The following is a 13348-nucleotide window of genomic DNA, read 5'->3' on the forward strand; positions in this document are numbered from 1 at the left end:
CAGTACAAAATGTTGCTTTGGCCCTCTGATTCACTGTCTAGTGAGTCATCATACCGACACCAGCCTTGTATGATCGTACTGGCCTACTCCCTCCTTTCCTGTTGGTTTTTGTCTCCTCCCATTCCCATTTTCCCTTTATCAGTGACTGCCTACACTAGCCATTTGTCTAATTTTCCACTGTATGTCCTCTTACATCTGTACTATGTTTTGGTGCACTTGTCCCATGCAGTGGTTGCATCTGACATGACTATATAATAGGTTTACAGTCCCTGTGCTCTCAGGGCAATTGCTGGCATTCCTGAATATTTTCCTGCTAGCTTAAGATTCAGTGTTTTCTTTCCTATACCCTCTGTTATTGGTGTATCTATTTACCATTCCTTGGCTGCCTGCCTCCCCTGGCAGTTGAAGCACTCTGTGTAATGTCAGGAACACCTCCCCATCAGAAGCTCTATACTGCGAGCAAGTCGTATTGATGTGCAGCTCACACAGTTTCATCCTCAGTCTTTTGAAATCTAGGTCAGCTCAATTATTTATTAATCGCTGTTTCACAACTCCCTCAGTCTTCCCACTGCAGCTCACAGAGCTCCATCTCCAACAGAGCACAACCTCGTTCTACTACTTCTGAGGTGGTGTGTCTAATAATATCCTTTGTGCCTCTGAAGGAGGCTGCCAGGATTAATCAAAGAACCAAAGATTCAAAGAATAAAGTTGTAACATTTGCTTAAAAAAAGTAGTCACCCTACAGACGCTACATTTTTACAATCATCTTGTAAATATGCAACTCCTGAAGGCACCAACAGCAATATCCCCAAAATACTGGCTCATCACAGATATTTAAGTATTAACTCAAAATGATGGTGATACATCCAGCCTCCTTTTATCACAATTGTATATTAAATTTGTTATTTTAATCATATTCTTGTCATTCGCTAGTAGACCACACAGTATTTACGAGACTATTGACCTTTGCCATTTCCTCTGCCACTCCCAGAGGCAATTGTGACCGGTGGCATGAAGGCCTCATCAGAGACTCTGGTCCCATCTCCAAACGAGGCCGTTTGATCTCTGCATACTCCACCTCTGATTGGCTGCTGGGCTCTGGCAGGTAGATGCTCTCATAGCGGATATGCTGCTCTTGTCCTCTGCAACAAAAAGAGTACAAAAAAAGCAGATTAGAGAACAGTACGAAAATGCACGGATATAAAATTAGATGCTCCGTTAGATACAGGCAGTGTTTATTAATATAGGTCTTGCGATGACAAGCGGTGTTCAGTTGCTAATCGAACAGCTATCAATATGTTTAATTTAATTTATTTTCCTCATATGATGATATATTACCTGGCATCAGGTATTTATCCACACTAGTGACTAACTCTTGAAGTCATTTAGAAGAGACATGCATCAATCAACTGGCCAGGGACAACAATAGGTCAGTTGTAGGCCTGACCAGCATTGACCATCAACCAGTCAGTCAGTGTAAGTACACTAGGACTAATGATATTGGGATATTTTAGTGTTTCACTTGGAATTTCTATGTGGTGTTTGATAAATATTTTTGGTCCAAAAAAATAATGCAACACATTACATTTGACATTAATTGCATATACAGTATCCATCTCTGGACAAATACCCCACACTTAATAATTAGCACAAAATCAAAAATTGATATTTTCACCATATGTATTGATGACAGCCTCATATCTTTGGCTCATTCTCCTCACTAGACGTTGAAAATTGCTTTGTTTAACAGATGCTGTTATAACCTGTTATGATTGAGATCCTGACCCACTATGCATCGTGGAAAGACACAAATTATGTTTTTCTGCTCTGAATTACTTAATCGCCTTCAGTAGACAGCAGACGCTGTCTGACCTTTTCACTCGCGGGGAGGGATTCCGTTTTGTGGGGGAAAGTTCACTGAAGTCTCGGTCAGGAGTGCTAATCATAGCAATGATTTTTTTTTAGAATGTTCAGCCGGGTCTTATGTTTAGATCTGACCTGAGCCAAGCCAAGGTGATAAATACCTGAGTCTACTGCAATGTCAATAAACCAGATGTAAATGCAGTCTGTGTGATTTGTTGCATCTGGTTTCTCAGGAGAAATTAAAACATTGTAGTCGAAGGCTATGAATGCAAAATAAAAACACAAAACCTCTGTTGTCTGAACCAGAACAGCAAACTTTAAACTGCATCGTATTTGACCACCTTAAGATTTTACCTTTAACCATAAGTGTCCTGGATACCAGTATATGCTATGCAAATGCTTATCAGGCAGAACTTTAATTCAATTAGACAATTTCACCAAAAGGTCACCAAATAACTTTGCTTACAACAAGCTCAATAAAATGTCGTATAATGCAATTCATTTTCAGTTGGATGCTACTTGTACAAAAAGCTTTGTCCAGTTACAGAGCACTTTATTTTGAAACTTGTGAGAAGAGGACCAGTAACCTGGTGCAGTTTTGGCCTGTTAAATAGACAATGTTTTATTATGAACACAGACATGTTTGTGTGGGAAGTGTATTTCTGAGAAAGAAAATCAGCTCATTAGTCAAAAGTATTACCGTGAACTGAAGGCTAACGTCAAAGATAGCATGGAAGGACAGCTGAAAAAAGAACTAATGGAACACAAGGCCCATATGTGAAAATTGACAATTTGATTGTTATGATCCTTTGCTAGATGTAGACCAGAGCTCCATAGCATAAACCACCTTCCAAAGGAAACTGAAGTTAACATGGAGCAAATTAATGAGACACACAAGAAAAACAAATTATGTGTCACATCAAACTGATATCACAGGCCATACAATCTGAGATGTGAAGACATCTATAACAGTGAGACAATATTGATCTTCTGTTCGAGCAATGAAGCATGGTGCTGGTTTTGTTTAGACACAATGGCTCAATTAACTCCCATTTATACAGGCTGCATTTAACAACACAGAGACACATTTATACAAAAGCACAGGATGACAGTTATAACCTTGGATCAGGCTGACCCAAATCTTTACCGTGATGTTCAAGGCACACACAAACACCAGCTGGCTTGATCTGATTCAAACAAAATCATCATAAAATAATCACTGAAGACCATTTTTCTGCAAAATGGGAACATGCAGTGTGTCACTCAGTAGAGAAAAGTGGAAGGAAAGGGAACCATGAACACTGGAAATGGTGACTCACTGCAACATCACCATCAAATGGTTTTAAATATAGCAGCATATGGTAGAGTGGCTTTTGTGTGGGGTTTGCAGACGAAGCTAGGCAGTCATTAGCCTCACACACAAAACCATAAAGAAAGTGCTTTGTTTAGACTGGGCCCATCCCAATACAACCAACACGTCTGTTTCTGTTCACACCACGATTCTTGTTGGGGAAGTAGGGTAGGGCACAGTGTTAGGGCTACATGACCCTCCAAACTGAGATTTTTCAGAGCCACACTGACAACCGATGATTATGAGAATTCTAGCATTTCAATGTGTTATGGTCTTCTTAATATCATACAGGTAAAAAAGGAATGCCCTTTTCTATTTGATCAATTGATTGAAACTATGAAACTGAACAAATTGCAAGCTTCTATGCTTTTTCATTTCCATCAGATAAATGGCAAATGGCATTTTGATAGTACCAGGGTTACCATTTAAATGCTAGAGGAATTAACACAGCTGAAGGTGTTACTTTAGAAATATCCAGTTGTTTCAGTTTAAAGAGACACCATCTACTCAACAGAAGCCGAATGAGGGTATTGAAGGGTTGTTCCGATTTCATATGGCCGAGATTTCAACCACTACATCCTCCAAGTGTGATCTGAAGGGCAAGGGAGCACTCAAAAAACAAGGGGTAGAGGTAAACATTGGATATGGGATTGTACCTTGCAGTGCCAGCTATGGCTATGTCTTTATTGCACCCCAAAACTAGAAACTAGGCCTGATCTGGAGAGTCAGGAATGCCAACAATTCCAGAGCCACTGGAGAAGGGGTAGCAATGTGATTTGTCATGATCTGCTGTATGTGTGCTCCGGGAGCATATAGCAACAAGCTAAAGCGTGTGTAGTCAAATGACAGCTTTCAAATGTTAAGTGCTCTAGCTACTCAGATCTGGTAAATTTTATTAGCCCACTTGTAAATGGCTCCCTGATCTTTTTGAGGGAAATGGTTTTCTCATGTCTGCCCTGGAGCCGGATGCCAGAATGCTAGTGACTTTGTTGCCAGTGTCAAAATGGAAGTGGTTGCTGAAGAGAAGAGGGAAAACACAACCATAATTGCTGGTCCAGGCCCACAATGGCCTAGTGTGTGGTTTATTTATGTGCCAAAGAGCATGGAGCCTGTCTCTGCCTAGCAGGGTGCTGTAACGATCGAGAGCATCCTCCAAGAGATTTATACAGACCGATATGTCATGTCACTTACGTAATATGTGGGGCTAAATTTGCATGGTAAAAGGTTTCATGGGGTGCCAGAGAAAGAAATGGATTGTGGATGTCTATCTGTGTGATGGCCTTAATAATACCTTGAAAAATAATGAGCCAAAATTAATACCCAGATGGTGTGTGCAACTCCCCCCGAATACGATTTTCTCGCTCATTCAGTTGCACACTTCCTCATCTCCATAGAGGGTTGGCACTTACATAATCACATCATCAAGCTGCAGCCCAACACCCCCTCTATTCTTCCCTTCCCTCTCCCTCTTTCCTTCTCCCTGTCCCTCTTGTGAGCGTGCAGAATAATCTGATCCCTGGGGAGGATTTGTCTGGAGGATGAAAGAGATGTGTGTAGAGGTGAAGGGAGGGAATATACAGGAAAGAGCAGGATGGCGCACCACAACACCTCCACAAGAGCTCCTTTACTTTTTTACTGGTTAGGACCCAGTAACGACAAGAACAGAGATCATGTGTGCAGATCGCAGCCTGTTATTGTACTGCAGTGTTTGGGCGGCTGCCAATCTGTTCCTTGCTCCCCAGCTGTGGATGGCTAACAGAGAAGCTAAGCTAACTACACCACAGCTGGGATGAATGAAACTAACAAAGTGCCCAGAAGAGGAGGCACAGTGGGTGGAGTTCAAAAACAGCAAAATGTGGTCAAGCCCTCAACTTTTCTGTTCATATTGCTGAACAAAAATGACCTTAACATTAACGTTGGGATCTACAAAGCACTGCACTGCAGTCGAGCAACTGTTATAATGCAGCATTGATTCTCTCAACAGACCCTTTAGAATTTAAATAGTTTCCATTTGAAAGTACACATGAAAAAAAGGTGGAAGGATTATCTTTGAAAAAAAAAAATAAAAAATGTAAACAACTATTATGGATGTAACAATCCATCAATACAGATGGATATGGCTTCAATGGTTGATGATTCAATGAGATCAATGCAAAGTGAAACATCCATATCCTAATTTTCATGATGTGCCTTTATCTTAAAATTACCCTGGTATGGCTGTGTCACGTTTTCTTCCTAAGATCACTCTCTTCCTAAACATCCAAACAGTACGAGCACCAGGCAGGTAATGGCAGGAAACCAAGAAGAACACAATGAGTCAACCAATTTGTTACTCTCATAAGGTTAACTATGTTAGGACGAAAAAACATGCATACAGGCTAAATTTCAATTTCAAACCAGCTGTGAGTACGAAAAAGTTTAAGTGAAGGAAAAGTCTGCTAGCCACAAGGCTAATTTGTGCAGTGTGAAATGCCAAAGGATTAGGCTAATTAGTCTACTGGAAATTTCTTGGACCCAGAAATCGTGTTTCCTATAAACTTTTATGATTGAAATGTAATCTATAGGCCAACTTGGTTGCTAAGAGTTGCATGTTGGGCAATTTGAGTAATTAGCATAATGAGCTAATTAAGGGGAGACACTACAGGCGAAGAAAAGGGACATTTTTTTAATGTGTATCACCATGAAACTTACCTAGTTGATTACACATTAAGACAACTACTGCAGTGCCCATAAGAAAAGTGTATTCCTATAAAAAATTGGGAGGTTAAGGAGCTTTTTCATGGATGGCCAAATGAGGCTGTGTTTGAAGGTGGGGCGTCAGGGATATTTAGGTTTGTTGTGAAATCTGATATTCCAGGGTATAATTGGCTGTTTTTGACTATTTTTGATTTTGCCATTATATTTCATCTTAAAAGCTATTTACTTGGTGTCATTATTTTCAGCACAACCTCACATGTGTGACTGTACAGTTATTTTTTTTATTTTGACATACTTAACACAATGGACCTAAAATCACACACAAAAAAAACATGAAATCCGAGTAGAAATGTTAGATTTTTTTAACCACATATATGTTTAACAATCCATTATTTTTTTTTTACTTATAATGCAAATATAAATTGTTGTTTATCTAAATGTGTGCATACATTTAAAAAATCTACAAAGTTATATGTAACTATTTACATTTAAATGCAGGCAATGCTCAGGTCTGCCTGTGCTCCTTCCAGCTGAATGAAGAGCTGCACTGCCTGCTCCACATTCAACTTCTCCTCATTAAACAAAAAAACGACTCCACTACTCACTAAACACACTACACCAAACACTACCTAACACACTAACTACACACTCCAAACACGCTAAATGTCACAAATCTCTCAACTCTCACACACACCGACCGACGTTGCATGTCAATCATCCGCCTAGGTCCCTCCCACAACTTCCTGTTCCTCAACAACCAAACTTGCTGCTTGGACACTTTCGTGACAAAAGCCCGTTTTTACCGTTTCTTCCTGCACCAGAAACAAAGCAGAAACATAGCTAGCGGCTGGCTACACACGAACATCCACAGATTCCGATTCCACTTTGTTGTCCACGCGTCTCCGGATCTCCTCAGACCCGAACAGACTCGGTCCGGACTCGTTTAATCTCATTAATCCACAACAGTCAGTTTAGATGCACAGAACAGACCAGAACGGGACCGAACCGCCGGCAAAATCCCGTTCCAGTTCGCGCCGCTACAGGTATAAATCCGCTTGTTTCTTCAGGTGGGGGGTCGCGGTGGGCTCTGCAGTGATTGGCTCTGGTGCACGCGTGGCCACGGTGTGCAGTGATTGGCTCTGGTGCGCACGTGACTGTAGTGGCTCCGGTGGACAATGCTCGTGGAATTTGTAAAGCATTTATGAAATAATTTATTAACGGTATCATTGCAGTCCAAACAAATGCGAAATATCACACCATTGAACCACGCAGCAGCCATGTTGAAACTCTCAGGTCAGTCTGATCCTGATCCGCAGAGATATTTGAGGAACACACACATACACACACAGACAGACAGACAGAGGTTACTCGTATTCATAGATAGATTATTTTTTGTATTATGAGTTTTCTGAAATTGTATGTTTAAATATGCAAATGAAGCATTGTCTAATTAAATATGCGCTAATTTGCATACATTTCCAGAACATATACCTAAACATTGGATAAAGCCAGGATCAAAATTCCTGTTTCATTTTGTTGATAGATTATAGCCAAAGGTTTTCACAGAGGGAATTTTGAATATCTCTTATTCTCTCCATAAATCAGAAAATACTGTCAACAGCCATAAAAAAAAAAAACAATTATCGCACTGTTTTTAGGAATAAAATGTTATATAAATCAGGCTGTAAATGATATATGAACAAAACCCATTGTTAAAACCTTCAGAATATAGATAGGAATAAAACTGGAAAGTTTGGTGTATATAAGTGCTACTGAAGTGGAGATTTTTGGCTCAGAGTATGAGAAAAAACTCATTTTGAGAAAACGGCCTTTAAACATATGTATTGTATAAGAAATCTATAGAAGGGAGGAGGAGGGGGGTTATGAAACATTTGGCACTTTGGGATTTCTGGATATCACAAACATGGACTTAGACTCTTAGATCACCTTTCGAAGTTAACTAGAAGCACAATTATAGCCATTTTCAGTTTCTCGTGATTAGGGGAAACATGACAGGCAAAACCATTGTTTTTTATGCACTGTCAATTTTGAGATTTTGGGTTATTTTGCCTTCTTTCAGACTAGTGGAAAGAAAACATCCAAAAAACACATTTAGGTGTTCATTTTACTTCACTTTGTCTATAATCTTCTATAGATTTCTTATACAATACATATGTTTAAAGGCCGTTTTCTCAAAATGAGTTTTTTCTCATACTCTGAGCCAAAACTCCCCACTTCAGTAGCACTTATATACACCAAACTTTCCAGTTTTATTCCTATCTATATTCTGAAGGTTTTAACAGAGGGGTTTGTTCATATACCATTCATAGCCTGATTTATATAACATTTGAATCCTAAAAACAGGGCGAAATTTTTTTTTTTTTATGGTTGTAAAGGTATTTTCAGATTTATAGAGTGATAAAAAGAGATATCCAAAATTCCCTCTGTAAAAACCTTTGTCAACAAAATGAAACAGGAATTTTGAACCTGGTTTTATCCAATGTTTAGATTTATGTTCTGGAAATGTATGCAAATTATCGCATATTGCCTCATTTGCATATTTAAACATACATTTCAGAAAACTCATTATACAAAAAATAACTGTCTTAATTTAAGTAATCAACTAGGGAAGTTTCATGGTGATATATATTAGTTAAAAAAATGTCCCTATTCTTCATCTGAAGTGTATCCCCTTAATAAGCTCATCTTTCTATAAAAGCACGGAATCTCTGTCTGTGTGTGTGTGTGTGTGTGTGTGTGTGTGTGTGTGTGTGTGTGTGTGTGTGTGTGTGTATGTGTATGTGTCTGTTAGTCAAAAAGGATCAAACTGACTCGAGACTTTCAACATGGCTGCTGCGTGGTTCAGTGGTGTGCATCTAAGCATTTGTTTGGACTGCAATGATACCGTGAATAAATTATTTAATAAATGCTTTACAAATTCCACCAAGCATTGTCCACCGGAGCCTCTACAGTCACGTGCGCACCAGAGCCAATCACTGCACACCGTGGCCACGCGCGCACCAGAGCCAATCACAGCTGGACCGGGATTTTGCCGGCGGTTCGGTCCGTTCTGTTCTGTTCTGTGCATCTAAACTGACTGTTGTGGATTAATGAGATTAAACGAGTCCGGACCGAGTCTGTTCGGGTCTGAGGAGATCCGGAGACGCGCGGACAACAAAGTGGAATCGGAATCTGTGGGTGTTCGTGTGCCACGTCGGCCCACCTCCAGAGGCGACGGACCGAAGGCATCAGCACGTCCAAAACCGGACCTTGGGTAAATAATGTCCGCCACGCTTTTTCGCGAACATCGCCGTCACCTTTGCTTTGTGTCTGGTGCAGGAAGAAACGGTAAAAACGGGCTTTTGTCACAAAAGTGTCGAAGCAGCAAGTTTGGTTGTTGAGGAACAGGAAGTTGTGGGAGGGACCTAGGCGGATGATTGACAGGCCTAACGACGGTCGGTGTATCGACAGCGATATTGAGTGTTGAGAAATTTGTGACATTTAGCGTGTTTGGAGTGTGTAGTTAGTGTGTTATGTAGTGTTTGGTGTAGTGTGTTTAGTGTGTAGTGGAGTCGGTTTTTTGTTTAATGAGTCAGAACAATGAGAAGATGCTGAATGTGGAGCAGGCAGTCCAGCTCTCAAGGAGCACAGGCAGACCTGAGCATTGCCTGCATTTAAATGTAAATAGTTACATATAACTTTGTACATTTTTTAAATGTATGCACAAATTTAGCAAACAACAATTTATATTTGCATTATAAGTAAAAATAAAAAAATGGTTTGTTAAACATATTTGTGGTTTTCACAGTAAAAAAATCTAACTTTTTCTACTCAGATTTTATGTTTTTTTGTTTTTTTTTTGTGATTTTAGGTCCATTGTGTTAATACAGTATGTCAAAATAAAAAAATGAATGAATGAATCAAAAACGGCCAATTATACCCTGGAATACCAGATTTCACAACAAACCTAAATATCCCTGACGTCCCACCTTCAAACACAGCCTCATTTGGCCATCCATGAAAAAGCTCCTTAACCTCCCACTTTTTATCGGAATACACTTTTCTTACGGGCACTGCACTAGTTATGCTAATTACGCAAATTCCCCAACATGCAACTTTTAGCAACCAAGCTTAATCTCATCTGCTAAAACTATAGATGACATTTAATAAACATGACATAATAATAAAAGTTCATAGGAAACTAAATTTCTGGGTTTAGTATGGGTCATATATGGGTTTCCAGTCAATTAAATGGTGACGAGAAAAAACAATTGTTTCGTCACCTGGACAGATAATGTCAAGTTGAACTGTATACTTTGCTATATCTCCTTGTTAAGAGATGCTTTTCATGAGTTTGTTGAGTCATAGACATTACTGCACATTATCAGTTACAATTATTTGTGTTGTTTTTTCCTTTCCAGGCCAAAAGCAGAAAATCAAAGGGTTGGCAGCTTCTTCTGTATCTGTGTTCCTTGTAATCAAATTGAAATTAAATCATGGCAGATGAGGCACAGGACGATATAAAAAAAATATTTCACAGTTACCATTTCCAACAGAGTTGCGATTCACGATTTTATCCCAACAATTATCAAAATATGAACATATCAAAATTTCACTATACCATGCTGGAGTCACTGTAACCAGACATTTTGTTGGGTCATTTTTGGGGGGATTTTTTTTGCATTACAGGTCACACTTTTTTTTTTGTGCAAAGGGGTTAATCTTAAATATGTAATCATAAATCGTAAGGTCATGTGAAGATGTTCAGAATTATCTTGATTCACAGTCATCCCAATAATGAAAACTCCCTGTGATCAACTTATTGTGAGCGGTTTTTATCACAATTTAATCTTTTATCACACCTCTATGGCAGGCTTTGTGATATTGGCAAATACTGCATTGTTGTCAAAAGAATTAGTATACTATCATACTGTGATGAAACTTGAGGTTCACATGGCTGACAACTCAACAGGAAAAGGAATTAAACCTTCTTATTAAACAGCAGTAAATACATATAGGACTATGCACACATAACTTCTGTATACTATGTTCTGAACTAAAGCCTCAAAATGTGTTTGATACTTCACAGATAAAAAGACACACACACAAAAAAAAAATCACAGCAATTGTACAAACTGGTTCTGCATTAATGCACCACATTTGTTTGTACTTTGCTCTGCCAGCCCAAAAAACTATGTTAAGTGGTTCACAGTCTGGTTATGCTTGCTTTAAAATGTTTTCTCTCCCTTCCTCAAGTAGCCTGGATCTCAGACAGATGGGAAGAGGAGGAGTGACTGAGATATTGCTTAGAGTAAAGTGGAGGATGAAACAAACAACAAGCACCATGGCTTGCCACTGATTATAATGTAGTGGTTTCCTGACCTGTAATTAGAGAACATTTGGAGCATTAACGAAATGGCACATTTTCACCTTGTCCTCAGTCAAAGACAGTTAAAGAGCGATGAAGGATACATAGATCAGTCATACTGAGAAAGAGATAATGTTAGATGTAAAGGGAAGTGCGCCTTTTAAGTCCATGTAAGTGCTTGAATTTCTCAGTCAGCATGTGAACAACCCTGAACTACAAATCGAGACATGCTGTGCAGAATTACTGAGATTTATAAAAAGACAAGGACACATCTGAGAGGAGAATTGGAGAAAGACTGCCAGGGCCAGAATCTCATTATTCAGACTGAATGAGAAAATGGAATGAGGACTCCAGACTGGATTCTAAGCCCTCTGAAGTAATACTGAAGACCTGATATATTCAACTGACTCCCTAACCACAGCACAGCAGTTTATTTCATTTTTTTCTACAAAGAAATTTGGGCTAACTGCTAGTCTCCCCCAATGATATGAGGATGATTTTTCACCTATTGAAATATAACCTGTAGAAGATTCACAAGGTATCTGGCTCGCGAAAACAGACATAATGCATACAGAGAGTAATTGCCAGAGCACCAAGGATTAAATCAATGTATGTCAGCAAATCAGTTGCTGGTGGGTCGCAGTTGAACAGTGGGGTTCAACCATAGACCATAATCCCATCTGACTGACAGCTTAGTCCCTCTGACACAACATTCAACTGCCACACACGCTAAAGATTTTCTACCATCTGCTTTCTATTGTCAGCTAAAAAGGTACACTAATTATCTCAAAGCGGATTTTCTATCAAAATAAACCTTTTCAAATTCTATCTGGTACTGTTTACATGTTTTAACATATTCCATAGAATCTGCCATGACAATCAATGGAAGAGAAAAACATTCTTGTGACTTATCCTCTTATTCTCTATGCATCATGCAAAATGTATGGCATGGACATAATTTGTACTCATCAAAAGTCATCCTCAAAAAAGCATGGCTATATAAATAATAAACAACTTTGGTAGGCACCAGACCTCAGTCTTCAGAGAGAGTACTGTACATACAATGCTTTGCCTGACCAACTGTTGGGTCTATTGAAGATGGCAAAACTCTGCAAGCTCCATTGCCCCACAGAGCCGTTGAACACAACATTACAGAGCAACGGCTTGCCGATGCCAATTACATAAGGATTATACTGGGGAAGGTTAACTGGCAGAGGCTTCAATGAAATAATACTGCAGAAAAATGCAGCGTGCATGACGCTCCCATTCAGCATGCTTTGTCCCTCAGCCACCAAGAATGAATATGGACAAATATAGTAAAGGGCAATATGATCATTTTTATGCGAGTTGTATAAAATTCTTAGAGTGAGCAGCACAATATACATCCAGTGAGAATGATTTTTTACCAGTTTTGCATATCAGTCTATAGGTTAATTTGCATATGGACACACTGTTTGTGATCTGCTTTACTAGAGCCATTTGAGGTAAGAAAGAAAGTGAAGCAAGCTAAAAGCAACTCTGTCTGGGTAAAATTGCTCCACAAAAGGCAAAAAAGTCAAATGTAAGTTGCAATACTACTTTTCAGTTTTTTCAGTTTAGTAGTAGGGCTAGCAGTAGGCTGTATGCTCTATAAATAATACTATAATATTTTCTGCTCTAGCACGATACACACACACAGACATTTATATCTCAATATTTAACAATCTCCTCTAAAATCACTGTATAAATGTTAAAGTCAACCATCTGACCAGTGTGATGATTCAAAGTCCCTTCCATTGGATGTTTTTGTAATTTGCATGCAAAAAGGGGTAAATCACAATCAGGTTATAGTTATCATGGTAGACCTTCCAACTGTGGCCTAGTTTTCAAGTCATTAAATAATCTCACACAGTTTATAACGACATGAAAAAAATCATGAAATTCTGTCAGTGTTTTCAGTTGCATGTAACAAATTATTAAATGCTGTTTTACTTTTTTTTTTACCACTGTGATAGTAAAAATGTTTATGTTTCTGTATGATCATCAGTTTGGAGGCACAAACTCCCACTTGTCGATGTAATGTTCTGTTG

At 39.0% G+C, this 13348-nt stretch overlaps 1 protein-coding gene across 6 annotated transcripts in view; it reads right to left on the reverse strand.

The window, feature by feature from the left end:
- The window catches only part of ncor2 (nuclear receptor corepressor 2), a 143279-nt gene that overhangs the window by 91239 nt on the left and 38692 nt on the right, over positions 1 to 13348 (reverse strand). For all 6 annotated transcript variants that reach the window (XM_030417952.1, XM_030417954.1, XM_030417950.1 and 3 more), the window contains exon 4: positions 965 to 1142. In XM_030417952.1, the coding sequence (XP_030273812.1) occupies positions 965 to 1142 (178 nt within the window). The remainder of the gene's footprint in view (positions 1 to 964; positions 1143 to 13348) is intronic.

Source organism: Sparus aurata, chromosome 5 (genome assembly GCF_900880675.1).
Source record: "Sparus aurata chromosome 5, fSpaAur1.1, whole genome shotgun sequence".
In the NCBI taxonomy this organism is placed as follows: Eukaryota; Metazoa; Chordata; class Actinopteri; order Spariformes; family Sparidae; genus Sparus; species Sparus aurata.